Below are 21,748 nucleotides of genomic sequence, written 5' to 3'. Positions count from 1 at the left end.
TTTTACATTTTTTTTTTTTTACAGTGTACTTTGAATAGAGCCTTTGTCAAATCTGTACATTTTTATTAAAATATGTTTCTCACCTTTGTACATTCCACTTTGGGTGTGGTTTGTTTTTGTTTTAGCTGGTAGCACACACCTAGTCATGCAAACGTTGATTTGTTATCATCTGTCTTCATTGCAGTACGTAAAGAAACCAAATACAGTTTCTCCAGGAGCCACGGGGCATGTAGCTTTGTGTATAAACAGAATATGTGTTCAGGCCTGACGTCATCGTAACCTATTTGCATATGTCCTTCTATATACACAATGCTTGCAGTTGATGCCCTGGTAACAATAGATAACTAAGCAAACAGAGTTGCTCAATAACCTGAGATTTTCTCAAAGGCTTTTTTGTCTGCACACCTTAAGCTAAGTGAACATCACCTGTAGAAGTGGCTCTGTACATATACAGTGATAGAGATTTGATATATAGATCAGCTGAGCTCCAGAAATGACTGTTGTTGACACTATCAACTCTTTTTTTTTTTTCAGTGAAACTGGGTGTGTCTTTCAGATTTGAATCAACTACATTCAAGCACAGTCCGATCATGGGTTATGTGCCCCAAAAGTAATCTTTCAGATAGACAGGCCACCTTGTTAGACATGTCAGTGTGACGTCAAATCCTCACGAGATCTGCAGACATATGCAAAGCAGACAGGCTAGATGGGTTTCGACTGCATGGAGATAATAGAAGGCTTACCTCTCTCGCTTTGATAACATGACTGGGAGGAAGGAAGACTGGGAAGTGCTTCTTGATTTTACTGGATTAATGGAATTTTATGAGGTACGTTGTTCAGGATCTTATTATAATAAGATTTAAGTTAAAAAATAAAATCTGAAAGCAGGTTCCTGTCTTATACCGGCTGAACAAACAGTGTAGCAGTGTAGATAATACAGTTATCATAAAATAGCATAACATAATCTTCCAGAAATCATTCTAATATGCTGATTTGGTGCTCCAAAAACAAATATTATTAACATTGTTGAAAACTGTTTTTTTCTGGCTTAATATTTAATGTTTTTGTGGAAACCATTATACACTACTATTCAGAAGTGTGACCCAAAATATAAAGGAGAAAGGGGAGAAAAAATACTTTTATAGGAATGTTGCAGAATACTTTTATAAGATTGCTGCAGAGGATTTACATTTAAATTAGAATATTCATTCACTAAATAAATAAATCACATGAATACATTATGAAAATGAGAAATTATTACTTGGCATCTAGCTGAATTAGATTTTTAGATATTTTATTTTATTTCAGTTAAACTTCATATTATTGCAAGTAACATTTTTAATGATTTTAGTTTTCAGTTTAGTTTTAGTTGACAATAATAATCCTGCTGAGCATAAGAGACTTCTTTCCGAAAAAAAAGGAATTATGGAATTATTAACTTTTGACTGGTAGTGTAAAATCAATAATTCTTTCATACTGAAGTTCATAGTGATATATAATATAATACAGAACAATCTTAGGTGATATTAAAGTTAGAAAAGCCTAACAATAAGTTTGATTATCAAGTAGAAATAGTTTGAATAACTCAGTGAGAGAATGATTGGACTGTCTGGAAGCATGTTACAAATTAACATTTACCTAACAAGATAATAAGATATTTGCGCACAGTTTTCATGTCAAAGACACATCTACAAAAACAAAAGAGGAATTCTTGATGCTTGAAGACAATCGACTGAGCATACTGACGGGCGTAGATTATGCGGGGGACGTGTCCCCCCCACTTTTTATAAAAAGTAAATTCGTCCCCCGCACTTTTTCATTGGACAGTTGTGTTCTCGACATGGTGAGGTTTTAATGGAGCAATGTATATAAATGCAGAATGATTTAAAATTCAAAGAGACAGGATAATTTATACATGACGTTTACATTTCCATGGCAATCAGTCACTCAGTTTGTGACGTCACGACATGCCCAGGCTCGTGCCCGCGGTCCCGCGCTGTATCCATTATACATTAGAGGTCGAGATGAGTTCAGAGCGGCAAGAAACTCTTCACTCCTTTTTTACGAAAAAGTCAAGCAGCGTAAGTTGGCATGTGGGATCCGAATAGTGTTGCACAATGTTGAGTGACTCTGCCTATTGCTCTTGTTGAATAATTAGCAAGTTTTGATGTTCATTATATGGAGAAATAAAAAGCTGTCTGGACAAACATGCACTTATTTATTTTCAGTGTAATTTTCCGTAACTCTTTTGTAACGTCTTTTATTTTAACACGTATGTATGTTATCAGAACCCTTCAAATAAGAATAAAGATAATGTTGAACTGAGATTTTACAGCGTTTGCAGCATTGTGACATGTTTAACTCAATTCTACATGATGTATTTCAATCAAACATGCAAGCACTGATCTGATACAGGACCGATCTTCATTTAGGGGTGCTCTGTCATTATTGCACTAATTTGACGTTTTTATGTGTTGTCAAGAATGAACAAGAAACAGTCAGCCTAGGTTTGTTAGGACAGAATCAGGACGACACACAGTGACAGGAGAGAAGAGTGGCTTTTAACACCTGGCTGTTTTTAATACACTATAATACACAAGCGTTTGTAGGATTATATATGTACCAATCATAGAAAACACATAATTAATCAAATATAGAAAAATAAAAAATAGCATTAGTATGATGAACAACTTCTCAGCTATCATTTTTAACTACAGTGAGTAATTATTAGCTTGCATATTGGTTGTTCATTAGTACTTAAGCACATATTAATTCTGTATTCTTCATGATCATATTCTGCATCCCATAATCCTAAACTTAACAACTACAACGACTATACAAGCTATTAATAAGCAGTAAATGAAGAGTTTATGGAGGCAAAAGTCATAGTTAATAGTGAATATGTGTTTATCATTCTAAAGTGTTAAAAATTAATTTAGGATACAAATTATTGGTTATTGTCCAGCAGTAATTAGTTATTTTCTTCTGTATGTCACTATTCCCTGTATGTACGTTTCAAACACTACTTTATTTGCTGTAGACAAAGCAAGAAGTAAAAGTTCACGGCAGAAGTGAATTCACAGCTGAGAGTGAATGAGGCAGAAAGTTTCAGTGAGGCTTCAGAGGTAAAGATTATTTAGAGCATTGTCTATGATAAGATATGTCTTTACCTTTTAACATAGACTAATCAGACTAATGTATAACAGAACAGAATAAAGGAGTATGTGAATGTGCAAGTATCCATTACTGTGTGCCATGTACTGTACATACAACACTCACAAAATACAATCTGAAATATGTAAACAATTGTACCCTACTACCCTTATGAGAACATCTTTGTAACTTATACTCAAAAAGGTGCATATTAGTACATTAGAGTACCAATATGTACAACTATGAAACTTTTTGGGGTAAATAAGGTACAAAGATGTGCTTTTAAGGGTACTGTCCCAGTGACAAGCTGTTGTATTTCTTTCTTTTTCTTTTTTCTATCTTTCTTTCCTTCTATTTTATAATCATACATAATAATATAATCATATAGCATATTAAGCAAAAAGGTATGATTAAAAATAAAACCTGTCAATTAGACAAGGGTTAACTGAAAAAAAACAACAACAAAAAAACAGGTATAACACTAGACATTCCATCCCCCCCACTTTTGAAATGATGGCTACGCCCCTGCATACTGATAATTTCAGGGTTGTGTCCCAACAGTTGCCCTGCCTGTTTCACAATGATGTGCATTTATTTTTGGGTTGTAGATGCCGGTGTGACGATAGCTGAGGAAACATGTATGTTTTTAGACTGGGTCTTTTTCTTCTGATCACTACGGGTGAGTTTTCATATTCACTTTATCACGGTGCCCACAGCATCCACATGCATCAAAAACGCACACTTTGAGCATATTTTAGTTTTGTTTTCCAGATATCTAAATATCCTCAAAACAAGACTTGTTTGTTTCACCCACTGACAAATTAATTTTCTTTTTCTTTAATAATAAACTTAAAATTTATTCTAAAAGGAATTGATTGAAAACAAGTCTCGGATGGATGAATGGATGGACGAATGATTAAGTAAAGTTTTTTGGTTTGTGGAAGTATCAGCATTTTAAAGGTGTGATTTGTAAACTTGGAAAAGTCACTGAAATTAGTGCAATATTAAAGTAACAACTTTCTAGGGGAATTTAGGGCAAGTTGTCATAGTATTTCTAAGGGTAGTTTTATATTTGATTGTCACATTATATGAATTAAGTTGGGCAAAATAAAAGCAAGTACTGTAATTAATAAATTGTGTACATTTGTAACATTTAATGTGGCAACTTGTCATTTAAGTACAAAAATATGATGATATTGGTTTGAATATTTGATTTAGCTTTAGAATATTTAATTTTAATTTGAAGGAGAAATTTCTGCTAGAACAAAACAAGTCAAGTCACCTTTATTTATATAGCGCTTTTAACAATACAGATTGTGTCAAAGCACTTAACAGCATCAAATTGGAGGATAGAGTGTCAGTAATGTATAATAATAAGATTAAACATTCAATTTTCAGTTAAAGGCAATTCATTCAAATTTGAACAAATTTGTGTAATTTATTACTGATTTTAGATAGATAGATAGATAGATAGATAGATAGATAGATAGATACTGTATATCCACCGTGACAACTAGCCCTGGTCTGTATTTATTCAGCTTTGCTCAGCTTTACGTTAATGCTTTTTTGCTTTGTTTCAAAAGAGGAGGAAAAAAACATAAAATACAGCAATAAAATAATGCTAATTTATTTTAAACATTATTTACGATGAGAAGAAAAACAAGAAAACATGCTTTGAATAACTGGATGGAAACAAAAGCATCTGTTTGGAATCATTTCTTACTTGTGTGTCGTTGACTGCAGTGGTGTCCGCTCAGGTGCAGCTCGAGCCTTTGAATGCAGCGGTGCTCCGTGGGTCGAAGGCCCGGTTCAACTGCAGCACAGCTCAGGCCCCATCCGTCATGACCTGGATGGTCAACAGACGCTTGGTTATGAACATTGTGCAAGAATCTTTTGTGTTGAACAGCACAGATCGTTTTTCTGCCACAAATTTCACCACGCCTGGAGATTACAGATGGGAGTTAGCAGTTAGCAACGTGCAGAGAGACGATGCGGGTGAAGTCACCTGTCAGGTTATGGGTGGAGAGGCTAGAATGGCCACACTGTCTGTACAAGGTGAGCAGTGTTTGACGTTCTACCCTGATTCATTTCAACTGATCCATGCCACATGACCTAAAATGTTTTGACTACACAGATATGATTGAGAGTGAAATATGAGAGTATATGAGAGAATGTCATCAAGACAGAGCAGCTGCAGATAATTAAAGATAACAATTTAAAACATTATGTATAAAGACAGACCGTTCAAAAGTTTACTTTTATGAAAGTAGTATGCAAAATGTTTAAAAGTGACAGTAAAACGTTTATAACCATAAGATTTCTATTTCAAATAAATGTTGCTTTTGAACTTTCTGTTCATCAACACTGATAATAATAATAATAAATGTTTCTTGAGCACCAAATCAGAATATTAGAATGATTTCTGAAGCATCATGTGACACTGAAGACTGGAGTCATGAAAATTCAGATTTGCCATCACAGGAATCTTTAAATTATTTCACAATATTACTGTTTTTGATCAAATAAATGTAGCCTTTGTGAGCATAAGATACATACTTAAAAAATATTCTGACCCTGAACTTCAAGAGTAAATGAAAGAAAGAAAATTAATTTTATTTGCATGAAGACTGTTGGATCTCTTTAAATCGCTTGATCCAGTCTTTTTAAGAACAAAGATTTAAGTAAACAATTAAAAGCATGATTTGATCTCTCTTGAGCTTGATAATTCATGTTATTTTAATCTTAGTTCAACTCTTGTTTATTCTTGGGTTGCATTTTGTACAGGTTGCCTTTGGGTTTACAGTCAGTATATTAAAAGGCTCTGTGTTCAAACTACTGCTTCTCCGACGCAAAGTTACATCCTTAATGATTTTTGTCATGGTTTGAATGTTAAATTACACTCTTTAACAGCTCCTGCCTTCTTGCTTCAGGCTTCAACTTTGAGCCTTCCAGCACCTACATCCATATGCTAATCTGTTTTACAACCTTTAAGCATTACGCAGCAATTTTATGCATGACAGAGCATAAAATTCAGCTAGAAAATTCCCAGTGACTGTCTCCTTGTCACGGTGCACACACGAGGGAGGAACCAGGAACACGCAGACGAGGATATAAACTCAAATAACACTTTACTGAACATCAAGACATGGCAGGGCAGGACAAGGCAAGGCAGACAAGGACATCACACACCGGGATTAACGAGTAGACCAGACAAAATCTAACTAAACAGACAGGACTAATATACACAGGTAAATTAACAGACACGGCTAGACACGAATAAACTAATGATTACATTTAACAAGGACAGGAAACAAACCAAATATGGGCACAAGAGGCAGGAACACATGACACACACACGACAGTTCCCTGACATAACTCCCCCCTCCCGAAAGGCTCGTCCCGAGCCTTAACAGTTCCATCAGGGAGGGGGGGTGGGCGCTCTGGAGGCCTCTCAGGACAGACACGGACCACAGGACGGGGACCTCCAGAGCGGAACAGACAGACAGGACCCATGGCAGAGCAGGGAGCTCAGGAGGCCATGGCAGGTGGTAACTGTGGCCATGGCATCCTTCTTCGGCCCACCCACTCCACCCAGAGCTCTACTACCCCCCCCAAAATTTCCATGGGGAATCCAGGGGGTATCAGGAGCCCTCCGGGGCTAGACAGACAAAACAGGACAAGACACGACAGAAACCCTCCAGGGTCAGACAAACAGGACAGGACATCCCACAGGAACCAGAAGCCCTCCTGGGCTGGCTAGGAAGCTGAGGCTTCCTCTGGGCATGACGAGGAGTCAGGGGCCCTCACAGGGTCCCTCAGCAACCTCCTCCACTTCTGCGACACGGGGGGCAAGCGGCTGCGACTGGCCTCCATGGCCACAACTCAAGGAGCCGCCTGCCCCAGACGAGTCTCCATGGACAAGACATGACATGGTAAGTTAAAATGTTCCTGTGGGCACAACGAGACATACATACGGCACTCCTGGCCGTGACGTGTGGACTTCATCCACGGAGAGGGTCATGGCGGCCGATGGGCATGAGTCAGCGGCAATCCGGCGGGCTTGAGTCAGCGGCAATCCAGTGGGCCTTGAGTCTGAGGCGGATCGGCGGCGTGCACAGGGGAGCCGCCGACGGTGGGTGGGCTTTCCCCACGGACGGCGACGTGATCTCCCGCGAACGGCGGGGTCGGTGAGCCGCGGGTAGCGGCGTGAATAGGGGGAGCCGCCGACGGCGGGTTGGCTTTCCCCGCGGACGGCGGGCTCGGTGTGAGCGGCGAGGTTGGGAGCCGCGGACGGCGGCGGATATCTCCCACGATCGGCGGGTAGGATGAGCCGCGGACAACGGCGAACTTCTCCCGCGATCGGCAGACTTGCAGGGCTCACGGCCAGCGGACTCGCGGCACTCGCGGTAATCCTGCCGAACTCCCACGCCGACTTGCAGTCGAGTGGCGACTTCCATGCCGCGAGTAACAGACAAAACAGGAACAAAACAAGACTTTTGAAAAACTGAAAACAAAACGAGGTGAAGGGGCGCCGCTTACTGTTTTGGTCTGGTCTTCTGTCACGGTGCACACACGACGGAGGAACCAGGAACACGCAGACGAGGATATAAACTCAAATAACATACTTTACTGAAGAACATCAAGGCAGGGCAAGACAAGGCAGGACCAAAACACAGACAGGAACACCGGGGAGTAACGAGTAGACCAGACAAAATATAACTAAACAGACAGGACTAATATACACAGGTAAATTAACAGACACGGCTAGACACGAATAAACTAATGATTACATTTAACAAGGACAGGAAACAAACCAAATATGGGCACAAGAGGCAGGAACACATGACACACACACGACAGTTCCCTGACACTCCTTAAATACATCTGCACTAATTAATGCCCTCATCAGCACTAAAATAACCTTTGTGGTCCAAATAAGCATCAGCTAAATAACAGAAGTCAGTGTTTCTCCTAGACAAGAATGAAATTAAAACAAGACCAAATACAAAACACACACTCCCTAGTAATTTCACTTTTCAGAAGATCTCAACAACGTCCCAAACTATGCTCCGATTTGCCAAAATAAATAGTCAAAGATCTCACAAGGAACGCAAATATTTCTCAGCAAATTCTTCCCAATCCAGATTATATTCAGTATTACTTTTATAGCTCTATATGTATGTCTGATATATAAAGTTGCTTATAAATATATATATATATATAATTATTAAAAATATATTTTATATGAATTTTTTTGTCAGATGCATGATCTACTTCTTCGAATCTTTACACCCTTTTACAATGTTTACTGTACTGCACTGTAACATTTATAATAAATCTTATATTATTATTTTTTATATATATTTAGTATTAGACATTTCATCTTGAAAATATATCAGCAGAAGGCCAAACTAACCACAGAAAATTTATAAGTTTAGCAAGCATGTATATTTAAATAATTTCTTCATTTTTTGATGCAGTGTAAGTGAATGGAGTTTTGCCTTACAAGATCTATCAGTGCTTTTATGATGGACCACAAAAAGTACAAAGTCCAACACAAAGCAATACAAAACAGAGATGTTAATCAGTCACACCTGTTAGTCACTGCTTTCACCTGTCCTGCTGTCCCGTGGGAAATTATCAGATTACATCTCAAAGTGCAGATAATCAATAATAATCTACTTCTTAATTAAAGTAGGCCTTGTTTCACGACAGGCCCAACCATCATTAAAGCAAACTCTCAAATCCATAGTGATTAGGGCAGAGTGTGTGTTCGAAGAGATAATTATGCTCTGTTCTTTTCCAGAACGAGGCAGCGTAGGATTCGTAGGTGGAAATCAGACCAAAACGGAAGGAGCTCAGACGGAGTTCCAGTGCCGGGCCGTGGGCTGGTTTCCTGAACCCAACGTGTCCTGGTCTGTTAATAATGGAGTGGCATATTCCTGCAACACAAGCTCTGTAACACAGGGAAATCTGTTTAACTCCAACTGCACACTGGCGATCACTGCCGTCAAAAATGCTTCTGTTCAGTGTCTGGTCAAGATACCAGCCCTGAGCACACCGGATGTCAGCACTGTCTTCCTGACTGTTGGTAAGGATATTAAACATGCTTGAAGTGATCAACAAATACAGAAGATCACAAATTCTAATTTCTATTCTAAGGATAAACACAAACAGAATCAGAATTCTAAACATAGTGTAGTGGCTCAAATAGAAAGTATGATTTTATTTATTAGTTGCCACGCCCCTTGTGTGGGTAAACCATATGCTCCCCGGAGCGTGTAAAAGCGGGACGTTATGGCATTCCTAGGTGTCTTACTGCTGGAGCCTGCTTGTTTGTGAGCTAAGGTCCAGGGCAGTTAACCAGTCTTTATGCCAGGGAGGGTCCCCTGTCACTGAGTACTGTGTGCTGTTGTTGATTTCCCGCATGTTTGAGTGTGTATGGTGAGATTTGTGCACCTGGTGGTACGATTTGTAGTATAGGAGCCTTAGGCTCAGTTGTTGCCTTCCCTGCCCTTGGTAAACCTTGCTCTTCTGTTTGGTGTATGGAAGTGTGTATTGTTTGTTTTGTGGCCCTTAGTCTTTTTTATTGATTGTATTAAAGTTTTGTATTTTTGATATCCACGTTTTGGGCCCTTCTTGCACTAGTGAACCTGTTTGCTTCTTTGTGGGTAACCGTTAGTTTCCCTTGTAATAGGGTAGCGTAGTCTGCTACACCAAGATTTTGCTGAAACTTTCCCTGTATCTCCCCATCACAATAGCACAACAATATAAATGAGGTCATTTTTAATTCCACCCACAAACCAGAAGAATTACTTTTAGTAACAGTTAGAGGGCACTGCAAACACCAATATAGCCACATGAAGATTAATATTATCATCAAAGCTAATTGTAAAACTTTGCTCCCTTATCTCTCTATTCCCTTATCTCTTTCTGTTCAAGGAAAGCTTGTTAAAAGGGACCAGACGGTGTTGATCGCTGTCACTGTGGCCTTCAGTGCTGCGGCTCTATTGTTTCTAATCATCTACGGTATTGTTTTCTTCTGCAAGAGAAGGAAGAAAAGTGAGTAATTGTGGGGATGAATCCCAATTTTCCCAATGTAAGACAGATTATTTGCATTAGTGCATCCCACAAAAAATGCTTTTCGCAGCCAGATGGTGTTGTTAAGCTAACTGGACCATGCTAACTAGCCAAGCCTCTTAAATTATTGATGTAATTCTGGTCTTAAATTGTAAACAGCTCATTTTGTTGTCTCTTTTCTACAGAGTCAAGCTACCAGGAGGAGCTCAGGAGGTGAGAAATTAGCTCCAGTGTGTGTTTTACATTTAAGAGTTATTGTAAAGTGAAATTGAGGAAGCATTTCTTTCAAAACTTTATTACTGTGAGTGGCTTGCTAACAGGTCTGGGCTCTTGTTTCAGGGCACGAGTCCAATCCCAGAATAGGACGCCTGCCACAGAAAATGTGCGAGGACGGGACAACCGAGGATATAGAGACAGGCATGATGGTGTGTATGCATAAACAAGCATACATAGGGGTATCATTAAATATACACACACACACACGTTATATATATATTAATTTTAGGCGCGATTAATTTTTTCAGTTTAACGCGTTAAAAATATTTAACGCCGTTAACGCAGTGGCGGGGCTAGTGTTGGCCACCCCACTCACAACTGCTGCCTCTCTCTTTTTTCTTGCTAATTTAGTCTCAGAACATCTTTACGAGCGCATCAAACAGGAGACGTTTCAGATGAGCACTTCACCTCAGCGCCAGGCGCGAGTCAAACAAGCGCGGAAACAGTACTGTAGGCTAGCCGGCGCACACTTTTCAATTGCACGCACAAAGGCGCTGTCGCACGCTGTAGCCTTTATCATTTCATATCAAAGCGTGAAAGAAACGATGTGCATGCAGTGTCATGGTTAGTTAAATCATGAAGGCGATTAAAGCGGCCTTAAAACTGTGTATGCATGTATTAGGCTATATGTTATATATGAGTCACATTTAAGAACTCTGAAATGGATTTCAAAACTGTCCTGGAGCAACCCAGCACTGTCTCCCCCATCTAACACACCTGATTCAACTCATCAGCTCATTAATAGAGATAGAATAAAGACCTGAAGTGGGTCAGAAAAGGTAAGGAGAGTTGAGAGAAAACATGATGTGTGTCAGATCCATGTCATGTTCAGCAGCAGCAGCTCTTAAAGAAACGGCACCCAAAATAACCTACTTACCCAGCTGCTGTGACTCTGTTCATCAAAGAGCAAAAAAAAAAAAAAAAAGAGGAAATCATTAACTTTTATGGCCTTAAGGATTCATCTATATTTAATTTAGAATTTAGTGTTTGATAACTTTATTCTATTTCTGTATATTTCCTACTTGCTGAAGGGCCTGTGCTAAATGACTTGATGACCAATGACTTGTATAGACACTATAAGGACAAAAGTGTTGGGACACCCCCTTCTTTAGAACAGAAAAAGCCACTAACAAAACTGTTGGCAACAAAGATGGAAACATAATTCATGTTTTTAAAAATTGTATTTCCATTTCTGTTGCAATAGTTTTGGACATGTCTAAAATGACAGTACCCTTATGTACAAGTCATTGGTGTTTGGTGATGAGTTTTTGGCTCAAGGTCTGCATATAAAGTCACACCAGAGGTGTTCAGCTGGGATCAGGACTTGGCTTTCTGCAGACCGCTCAAGTTCTTCCACACTGACTGAATCATTCATGTCTTTTTGAACCGTGCCTTATACACAGAGGCACTGTCATGTTAGAATAGAAAAGGGTCCTGTCCAAACTGTTGCTATAAAATTAGAAGCACACAATTCCCTAGAATATATATATATATATATATATATATATATATATATATATATATATATATATATATATATATATATATATATATATATATATATATATATATATATATATATACATACATACATACATACATACATACACACACACATACACTGAACTCTGACACTATGAGAACCCCCCCCACGGCTCCCCACACCCCCAGGACCAGCCACCTACTTACAAACTGTGACCAGCACCTCTCACTTGTGCAGCATTGGACTGATCACTACCTCATCCAGCATTGACTGCAAACTACCTCCTCGGATAGTCTCATAAAAAGACTGTTCTCCTGTCAACTTAACAGACTGACAAGCTCTTTTTGCACTACACGCATATCTGCACAGTGTTTGTTTTATTTAACTGGTTTGCACTCTATCTATTCTGCCATGTCACTTTATCTACCTTTTTTATTTTTCTACAATGTCCTCAGACTGACAAGCTCTTTTTGCACTATACATATATCTGCACAGTTTTGGTTTATTTAACTGGTTTGCACTCCATCTATTCTACCATGTGCCTTATGTCACTTTATCTATCTTTTCTTTATTTTTATTTCTCTACAATGTTCTCAGATTGATAAGCTCTTTTTGCACTACAAATATATCTGCACAGTTTTGTTTTTATTTAACTGGTTTGCACTATCTGCCATGCGCCTTATGCCACTTTATCCATTTCTTTATTTTTTTTTTTCTACAATGTCCTTACTTGTATAGCTATAGAGTTGTATGTACATATGTTTAAACCGTATTATCTGTATTTGAACGTGTTTAATGTTAACTGTTTACACCAAGGGTCTGAGGGTAACGCAATTTCAATTCTCTGTATGTATGTGCTGTACATGTGGAAGAATTGACAATAAAGCAGACTTGACTTGATACAGTATCTCATAGAAGTGAATACACCCCTCACATTTTTGTAAATATTTTATTATATCTTTTCATGTGACAACACTGAAGAAATGATGCTTTGCTACAATGTAAAGTAGTGAGTGTACAGCTTGTATAACAGTGTAAATTTGCTGTCCCCTCAAAATAACTCAACACACACCCATTAATGTCTAAACCGCTGGCCACAAAAGTGAGTACATTCATGCCAACATGTACTGTGACATACTGAAGCAGAGACTGGGCCGCAGGGCAGTATTCCAACATGATAACGACCCCAAACACACCTCCAAGATGACCACTGCCTTGCTAAAGAAGCTGAGGGTAAAGGTGATGGACTGGCCAAGCATGTCTCCAGACCTAAACCCTATTGAGCATCTGTGGGGCATCCTCAAACGGAAGGTGGAGGAGCGCAAGGTCTCTAACATCCACCAGCTCTGTGATGTCGTCATGGAGGAGTGGAAGAGGACTCCAGTGGCAACCTGTGAAGCTCTGGTGAACTCCATGCCCAAGAGGGTTAAGGCAGTGCTGGAAAATAATGGTGGCCACACAAAATATTGACACTTTGGTCCCAATTTGGACATTTTCACTTGTGGGGTGTACTCATTTTGTGACCAGAGGTTTAGACATTAATGGCTGTGTGTTATTTTGAGGGGACAGCAAATTTACACTGTTATACAAGCTGTACACTCACTACTTTACATTGTAGCAAAGCATCATTTCTTCAGTGTTGTCACATGAAAAGATATAATAAAATATTTACAAAAATGTGAGGGGTGTACTCACTTCTGTGAGATACTGTACATATATATGCATTATTTATTTGATCAAAAATACAGTAATAATGCCAAAAAATATTTAATAAAAACAGTAATATTATGAAATATTATTGAAATTTTAAATAACATTTTTCATTAATTTGATTTAAATAAACCAAGCAAAATTGAAACTGTACTGTACAATTGACAATAATAGTGAATTTTCAAACTTTCAAAGACAAATAACTGGAAAAATGACCAGTTGATTGCATTCACAATCTATGTCAAAAATCTGAATGGGCATTATGTTTTTGCACAAAAGAAGCCTAATTTTCCTTTCTTTTACTGACATCTATTCTAATGCATGAATGAACTATGTACTATGAAATATCATGTGCTTCTCTTTACTGCAGGACACACCAACGGAGGAGTCTGGTACACAAACAACTCTAACAAACATCAGGTGATGCCTCAAATCAAGCTTAAAGCCAACACGAAACCAAAACTTCACCTATTTGCTTCCTTAACACACATTCATGATCTTGTTTTAAACAATTCATCAGTGCACGCTATTTCAAAGAAAAAAATGTCTTCATAATCTTTCATCAAAATGAAAACCGATCATTTTTAACTCTTATAAAATTTCTCAAAATGGTAGTAAAATGGGTTGTGAGCATCTTTCATGTTGAACTGAACATTTCAATACATTTCATAAGCATGAATATTTGTCAAGACTACAGGTCTAATACAAATCTTTGGTTTTTCAGATGCCTGATGGCTTTTTTGATGATGGTCACAGGAACCACAGACACATGACCATGGTCTAGAGACTAAATCTGATTAGATGTTGGACTTCACAGGCAGCAGGTGTTCTGGCTCTCTTCTCTCTTGTACATAAAGTCATGATTTTAGATTTAATTACAAAAGAAATAGAGCCTGAAGGACTTCATATCAGCACATGAGGTGATCTGTTTCACCTCCACTGGATTATTTATTGGAACACAGAAGGATTTTCTTGGTGGTCTCAGACTTTTGGACCCCACTGAATATTGTGGATAATCACCATCAGAGCTTGTTGTTGGGCTTTAACAGATAAAGTGGTCTGAATGAGGGCGGTCAAGGGGTTGGTTAAGGTCTGCTGGAAATCACTTAAACAAACCAGTATGACAGAAGTGTTGATTCATTTCAGAGTCCTTGCATGTGCATAATGCATTCATCAGATGCTTGCATTTCCACAGCAGGTTTGTTTGACTCGACATATTCCTGTTTTCTCCAGAATCCTAAAATCATCAGCATATGGCACCACACACACCCCGTGAGAGTTTTGCTTCCTGTTTTTATAGCTACTTGCAATTAAACCAAAGATTTTATATCAGAAGTTTTTAGAGAAGATCATCTTGTGTGAGACATCATGCTTCACAGAGTTAAACAGTTCATCTAAACCACTGGTTTTTAACTCCCTACAGAGGGGAACTACTTAAACTCCAAAATTACATCATACAGTGAGGTATCATGAAATGGCCTGGAACTATGTGATCCTTATTAATACATCAATTAGTCACTTAATCAGTAATATCAAAATTGTAAAGACCTTGTGTGTAGTTTTCACTTATCTGCGTTTCACACATTTTAATGGCACTAAAATCCATAAAATGGATTATAAGAATTTTGAACAAATGTTTTTAAAACTGTGTTATTAATGTATAGCAAAATTGATTTTTAATCAATCTTTATTAAATGTTTTATGAATTTCTTTTTCTTTTTTCCTTTTTTTTGTTTTAAGCATGAACCTCACTTTTTATGCTTAAAACAAGAAAAATATGCCAGTGGGATATGAAAAACATATTTTAAATATGATATACGAAGAATGTAAATCTAAACTAATTCAAAATATATTTTATTTTGCTACTCAAATCAATTTTTAATTTTAAGGATGTTTCTATATATTTTATTATGTAAAAAAAAAAGGAGAAAAAAAAGAAAAACAGTGATTAAGTTTTTTTTTTTTTTTTTTTTGTCAGATAGGCAACATATTTACCTGGCTATAGTTTCTTATGTAATAAACAAACACTTTTTGTACAGTTATTGTTTTTTCATCCATCCATCCATCCATCAAGTTGAATTTTTTATTCTGTTTTCAAGATATTTCAAAAATGCGTTCAGAAGCTGCAAAGCTGGAGAAATTTTTAAATCAAAGAACAGACATAGATAACAGACAGAAACGCTCTGCTGCTCTTTTCAAGCGTTCCTTTAGTAGAACATCTCGCTGAAGTGTGCATCTGACATTCTTATCCAAGTGCTCTGCAGTCATGTGTGTGAATATTAGCCCTCTTTCATCTTTTCCCTTAAAAAATAATGAATGCTAAATAAATAAATAAAGATGGGTTAATGGCCAGCTGTAGGCAGGCATCTATTCCCCCGTGGCTTGTTATGAGCTGTGGAGTCTTCCTCTTCCTCACGCCTCACTCCACCCAGCTATGAGCTGACCGAGCAGCTGATATTCTCCCACTCATTACGACCACACCAAAGAAACTTCCTGTTATGTAACCAGCACTGTTTACCTCCAAGACACAGAAATGGAACATTTCCAGTTTCATTCTAATATGAAGCAAAATATCACGGAGAACCCTGTGGTGATGCGCTGCTATAGTCATGGTATCAGCTGGTAATTTCAAAGAATACCATGGTGCTTCAGTATATATACTGTACCATGGCACTAAATAATTATCTTATTATAATTATGGTATTTTAAATAAGCTACAGCACGTCTGTGTCAGTGTGGCTCCGTTCACAGTAAATGCTGCTTCACATAAACTGTTATAATTTATATGCGTGGAGCATCTCAAACTCCATCTCTGCATATTGTTCATCTGGGAATGCAACGTGCTCCATTTCATCTGATTTGTAAGGTAAATCATTCGTAAACCTAAGCAAACACAATCATTTTCTCAACTGTTCATCGCAACTTCAAAATAAAAGTTTAATCCCTCGCTCCGAGGTTACATGTTTTGATGTCCACATATTCAAGAACTTATATGGGCTGTAGCATTTCTGTTGTAAAGAAATGGCCAAATATTAAAGTTTAAGTGGACATTTGAATTAAATGTTGTTTGGTCAGTACTGAACAAGGATTAGATCGCACAGTAAAGGGTAAAAACAATCGCAGGCATTTGTTATAATGCGTAATGTACATTAGTTCTATTGTTTATGACATATTATGTATTTTACCAGTTTTGTTCAATAAAACTGTATGATTAATTGCTTTTAATGCTTTATTTGAACCCATTATTATTAATTCATTGCTATGATATATATGTATTCTAAGTCATTTTAAAAGCTATTGTTCGCTTAGGTCTATTTTTATTAGGCTACCACATGAAAATGAATTATAATGATCTTTACTGCTGAAATTTGTTTTGGTACGTCACCCAAAACTCCAGAATTCATGACTCTACTGGATAATTAATAATGAGTTTTTAAATAAATTAAGTTCATAAAATGAATTATTTTGGTTATTTAGCTTTCTTACACTTCAACATTCCCATTATTTTTACACTAAATTCCCTGTGGTAATGCTCTAAAATAATTGTCAGAAATTGTCTTGTTCAGTCATAAAATGACCATTAAAGTCAAACCCTTTTCAAAAGCATTTTCAAGAACATGGACCTTCAAAGTTACAGTTATGAAATATTCAGCGAGTGAGCAGATGTAAAGTTCTCCATAGATCTTGGCCCACTATTAACAACCTCTCAGAATAGCTGCTTAATTCAGTTGGTCTGAATGACTGTCTTCTCCTGAAGCAAATGATCATGGATGTGAGAAGCGTAAAGGTCAGCCAGACTCCACAGTTTATTTGTCCACACAATTTAGTTGGATCTTTTGCTAAAGGCACTCCGGGAGTTAATGAGCCACTGTTGTGTTTCAGAAAACCAGACAGAAACACGGCAACCTCTAAAACTGATACACCAGGGTGGTCTTGCCAGAAGATACAGCTTGGTCTCAGGCAAAATTTAGGAGCTAATGATTGGAGAGGAAATATTATCACCTTTGCTCACAACCTTGCTTTTAAAGATTTATGACTTTCTCACAATAAAACCTCCAGAGAGTAGCAAAACTGTCTGTTCTCTCTATATATACCCTCCCTATATATACCCATCTGAGGGAATTGCTTCTGTTGTGGTTGCATGGTGCATACTCACTTGAGACCCATTTCCGTCTGCCTATTATTTAAAATAACATGATATTTTTGTACTTAACAGCAGAAAAAGCAATGCTGATCAGCAGGCCAATGCAGATGAATTCATTAGGGAAATTATGTCAACGACAGACTTTTCATATTACGCCTTAAATTGAATAAGTAGTTCACCCAAAAATGGGTTAAAAAGTCCATCAATTAACCTTCACTTCTGGCCACTGACATATTTGTTTAGAACGGTTTTGGACTGTTTTTGCTTGTGCTTGATCTGTGCAACTTTTTTCCTGGAGAAAGCAATATATATGGATACAGTATTACGGCTAATTTTTAGCTGAAAGCAGCAGATTGAAGTTACAAACTACTTAAAGATGGATTTGTTTCTTACAAACACTAAGCTTTTCTCTTCAAAATACGTTCATTGATGGACTGGAGTCGTGTCAGTATTGTATAGATAATTGCAATGTTTTTATCAGCTGTTTGGACTCTCATTCTGACGGCACCCATTCACTGCAGAGGATCCATTGGTGAGCATGTAATGTAATGCTCAATTTTTCCAAATCTACAAAAATAACATTTTTGGGTGAACTTTTCTTTTAAGGTTTAATGCTGAGCTTTATGTGAATGGGATTTGACCCATAATGGTGGGCTCTCATCCTAACAATCGCCAATGCACCCTAAAGCCCCGCCAATCCATTTTCATAAGCTCTTTTAGCTCTTGTTTTAGATATTTAGATTTAGTATATAACCAAAATTTGTTTATTTAATGAATAGTCAGGCAGCTTTTTTGTCATTGGCTCAGTTGAGGTATGGTCTGTTTGCGATTAGTATTCATGCAGTGCTTCATGTAAACCCTTATGTTTTAATCTAAATTTTCTAGTCTAATAAACATGCAGGCATATACTGTAATCTTTCTTTCACCAGCATTGAAGATCCATGTACACAACTCCACCAATTTGCCAATCAATAATTTGCATCATTATTTAGTGCCTATTAAAACTGTATTGTACATGTTTTCATGGGGTTATTTTGGAATGAGGAGCAACTCTTGCTCTTCCACCAAAATGCTCAAGTTTTCCAGGAGGCCAGTAATAATTCAGCGTGATTCAGTGTCAGACAGCCATTTACTTCAAATGAGCCCACTGTGAATTGAACACTTGATTACAACACACAGCTAATGAAAGTCAATGTTGCATGACAGACAACATAAGTTTATATTGTAACACATTCGTAAGACGTAGAGAGTATGTAAATGATGGCACTGCATTAAGTAAGAAAACATAACTATTTCATGAATTGTCAATTTCATACAATGTGAATCAAGTTTTATCAAATTAAGCATGAAGATCCACCTCTAATTGTCTCTGGGGGTGTAAGCAGATCATACAAAAATATAGAAATAAGAGTGTATTAGAGTGTATATACATTATAAATTACCCACGAATTTGCTAAAACATAAAATAGTTATGAACTGCCATAAGATTGCATATGCACAAGCAATGACAGAATAACACTGGGCAGAAGGTCTGCGAGGGGTTTCCTCTGTAGTTACAGGGTTCAGACACAAGTAGGTTCACTATAATATAAGCCAAGCTGTATAAATGCCAATGAACATTTCCCCTCCTCCTCCTCTATCTCCTGGGCTCTTCTTAGTGTAGGCAGTTTCTGTGCCAGCAGTGCATTGGAGATGATTCATAGGATTCTGCTAATGGTCATTGATAGTCTATCAGGAATGGCCTTAATTAAGGCTTAACCATTCTCAAAGCCTTGTCAGTCTAATGAATAGCTGAAAAGCAATCACGAGAAGTAGACTTTAATTAAGCATTTGCTTCAATATATACAGTAATGTGCTATTGCTGTCAGGTTTGGCTGGATGACAGTTATGGACCGTCAAATACTCAATATCAACCAGGAAAATTCTAGAGACTGCTTTGAAAAACACAGCCAGTCGTTTCTGCGGATCTTACTAAAGTATTGCAGTGTAACTCTGAGGCAGTGTGGGTAATTATCAAATTCAGAGCTTGGGGGCAGCAGAGACATTATATGACACCAGGCAGCGCCATTAAACAGGGACTGTCTGCGGCACTGTTTACTCAAGAAAAACCAAAAATACAGAGACCCGAGCACAATTCTCTTATGTAAAGAAAAGAGCAGTGACCCACTGCAGGGCTGTGATTTGAATTAAAGGAATAGTTCAGCCAAAAATGAAAATGTGCTAGAAATTTACACACCCTCAGGCCATCCAAGATGTAGATGAGTTTGTTTATCATCGGGAAGGATTTGGAGAAATTTAACATTACATCACTTGCTCACCAATGGATACTTTGCAGTGAATGGGTGCCGTCAGAATGAGAGTCCAAACAGCTGATAAAAACATCACAATAATCCACAAGTAATCCACACGACTCCAGTCTGTCAATTAATGTTGTTTGAAGTGAAAAGCTGCATGTTTGTAAGAAACAAATCCATCATTAAGGTCTTTTTAACTTCAAACACCATTGTTTGCTTCATTGCTTCCTACAAAAATACAAGTCCTCTATCCATAATATTTCTTTCAGCAGTGGAAAAGTCAACTTGTCTGAATGAGGAGAGAAATATGCACAGATAAAGTTCAAAACAGTTACAAATATTTATCAGTGGATTTTAATGTGAGAGGTCAACAGGGGATGAACTTTTCACTGAAGGAAGCATTATGGATTTTGGACTCATATTTCAACCAGAAGTGATGGTTTAAAGTCAGAACACCTTAACGATGGATTTGTTTCATACAAACACACAGCTTTTCACTTCACAAGATGTTAATTGATGGACTGCATGGGGTCGTGTGGATTATTTGTGGATTATTGTGATGTTTTATCAGCTGTTTGGACTCATTCTGACGGCATCCATTCACTGCAATTGGTGAGCAAGTGATGAAATGGTAAATTTATCCAAATCGTTTCCAAAAAAGATACAAACTCATCCACATCTTGGATGGCCTGAGGGTGAGTGCATTTTCAGCAAATGTTAATTTTTGAGTGAACTATTTCTTTGAAATGCTGGAAATGCAAAAACAAGAAGATAAAATGGTTTTCTTGCTATAAATGTTTTTCTTCCATTTATATATAGTTAATCTCATGATTCATGGTGACAAGTGCCCTGTAAGGCCTGTTTGGCCAAGTGTGAGTCAATAGAGAACACCATGAACTGCCTTTAAATTTCCAATCTCCATTAAAATGTCTCTGTTAAAACTGGTCTTCCAGCTTGCGTTAATGGAAGGCAATCGATTGTCATTTAACAAGCCAGCAAATAAAAAATATTATGGGAATTCAAGGAACAAAGACAGAGATGTCACACAATTCTGCTCTGGCTGTAGTTGCATCGCTCTAGCTGGTTTTATCTCGCCCGGCACCAGAGGAATAGCTTGTGTTTAATGGAGCTCATCTGTTGAGAGATATGATAACATCTGTGATAACCAAACTCAGCAATTATAAAGACCGTATTTGAATCTGATGCACCAAGCTCCAAAACGGTTTGAAATTGTGTTAGTTTGTGGGTGGCAGCATGCAAACAGGAACTCTCCCCAAGCTCACATGCTGCGGCGAAGGAGAAAACTGCACATTTCCCCTCTCCATTGCACATGCACAATCAATGCATATGCTAATACACTAATGATTTATTAAGATATCCCCTTATTAAGGACTGTTCTCTTCAACAGGGCTAGCTCTAGGTCTTTTGCTGGCGAGGCATCTCCCTGCTGCTGTTTTTTAAAGATTACATTGATCCAAACTTCATTTATGCCAAGAACCACTGCTGCAGTGAAGCTTTTGCACTGGCGTTCATCTGAATCTATGCGAGTCGAGGGCTGCATGTTGACTCTAGGAGGGAGATGCCGGATCTGCACCGAGGTGCACAAGC

General features: G+C 37.8%; 1 protein-coding gene across 1 annotated transcript; it reads left to right on the top strand.

Annotated features, from left to right (window-relative positions):
- The first annotated feature begins 554 nt into the window (after positions 1-554).
- LOC306866213 (immunoglobulin superfamily member 5-like) lies at positions 555-15,743 on the top strand. Its single transcript, XM_079411307.1, has 9 exons — positions 555-827; positions 3,762-3,832; positions 4,897-5,208; positions 8,960-9,244; positions 10,096-10,215; positions 10,419-10,446; positions 10,573-10,658; positions 14,073-14,122; positions 14,427-15,743. The coding sequence occupies exons 2-9, from the start codon at positions 3,790-3,792 to the stop codon at positions 14,484-14,486; spliced, it is 984 nt and encodes a 327-aa protein (XP_079267433.1). The 5' UTR covers positions 555-827; positions 3,762-3,789; the 3' UTR covers positions 14,487-15,743.
- Positions 15,744-21,748: the final 6,005 nt, after the last annotated feature.

This window comes from Barbus barbus, assembly GCF_936440315.1.
Source record: "Barbus barbus genome assembly, chromosome: 47".
Lineage (NCBI taxonomy): Eukaryota > Metazoa > Chordata > Actinopteri > Cypriniformes > Cyprinidae > Barbus > Barbus barbus.
This window is presented reverse-complemented; position numbering and strand designations above follow the sequence as displayed.

Coding starts and splice junctions, on each gene's coding strand:
- LOC306866213 (XM_079411307.1), top strand. CDS start 3,790: ATGTATGTTTTTAGACTGGGTCTTTTTCTTCTGATCACTACGG. Junction 9,245..10,095: donor CACTGTCTTCCTGACTGTTG/GTAAGGATATTA, acceptor TTTCTGTTCAAG/GAAAGCTTGTTAAAAGGGAC. Junction 10,659..14,072: donor ATATAGAGACAGGCATGATG/GTGTGTATGCAT, acceptor TCTTTACTGCAG/GACACACCAACGGAGGAGTC.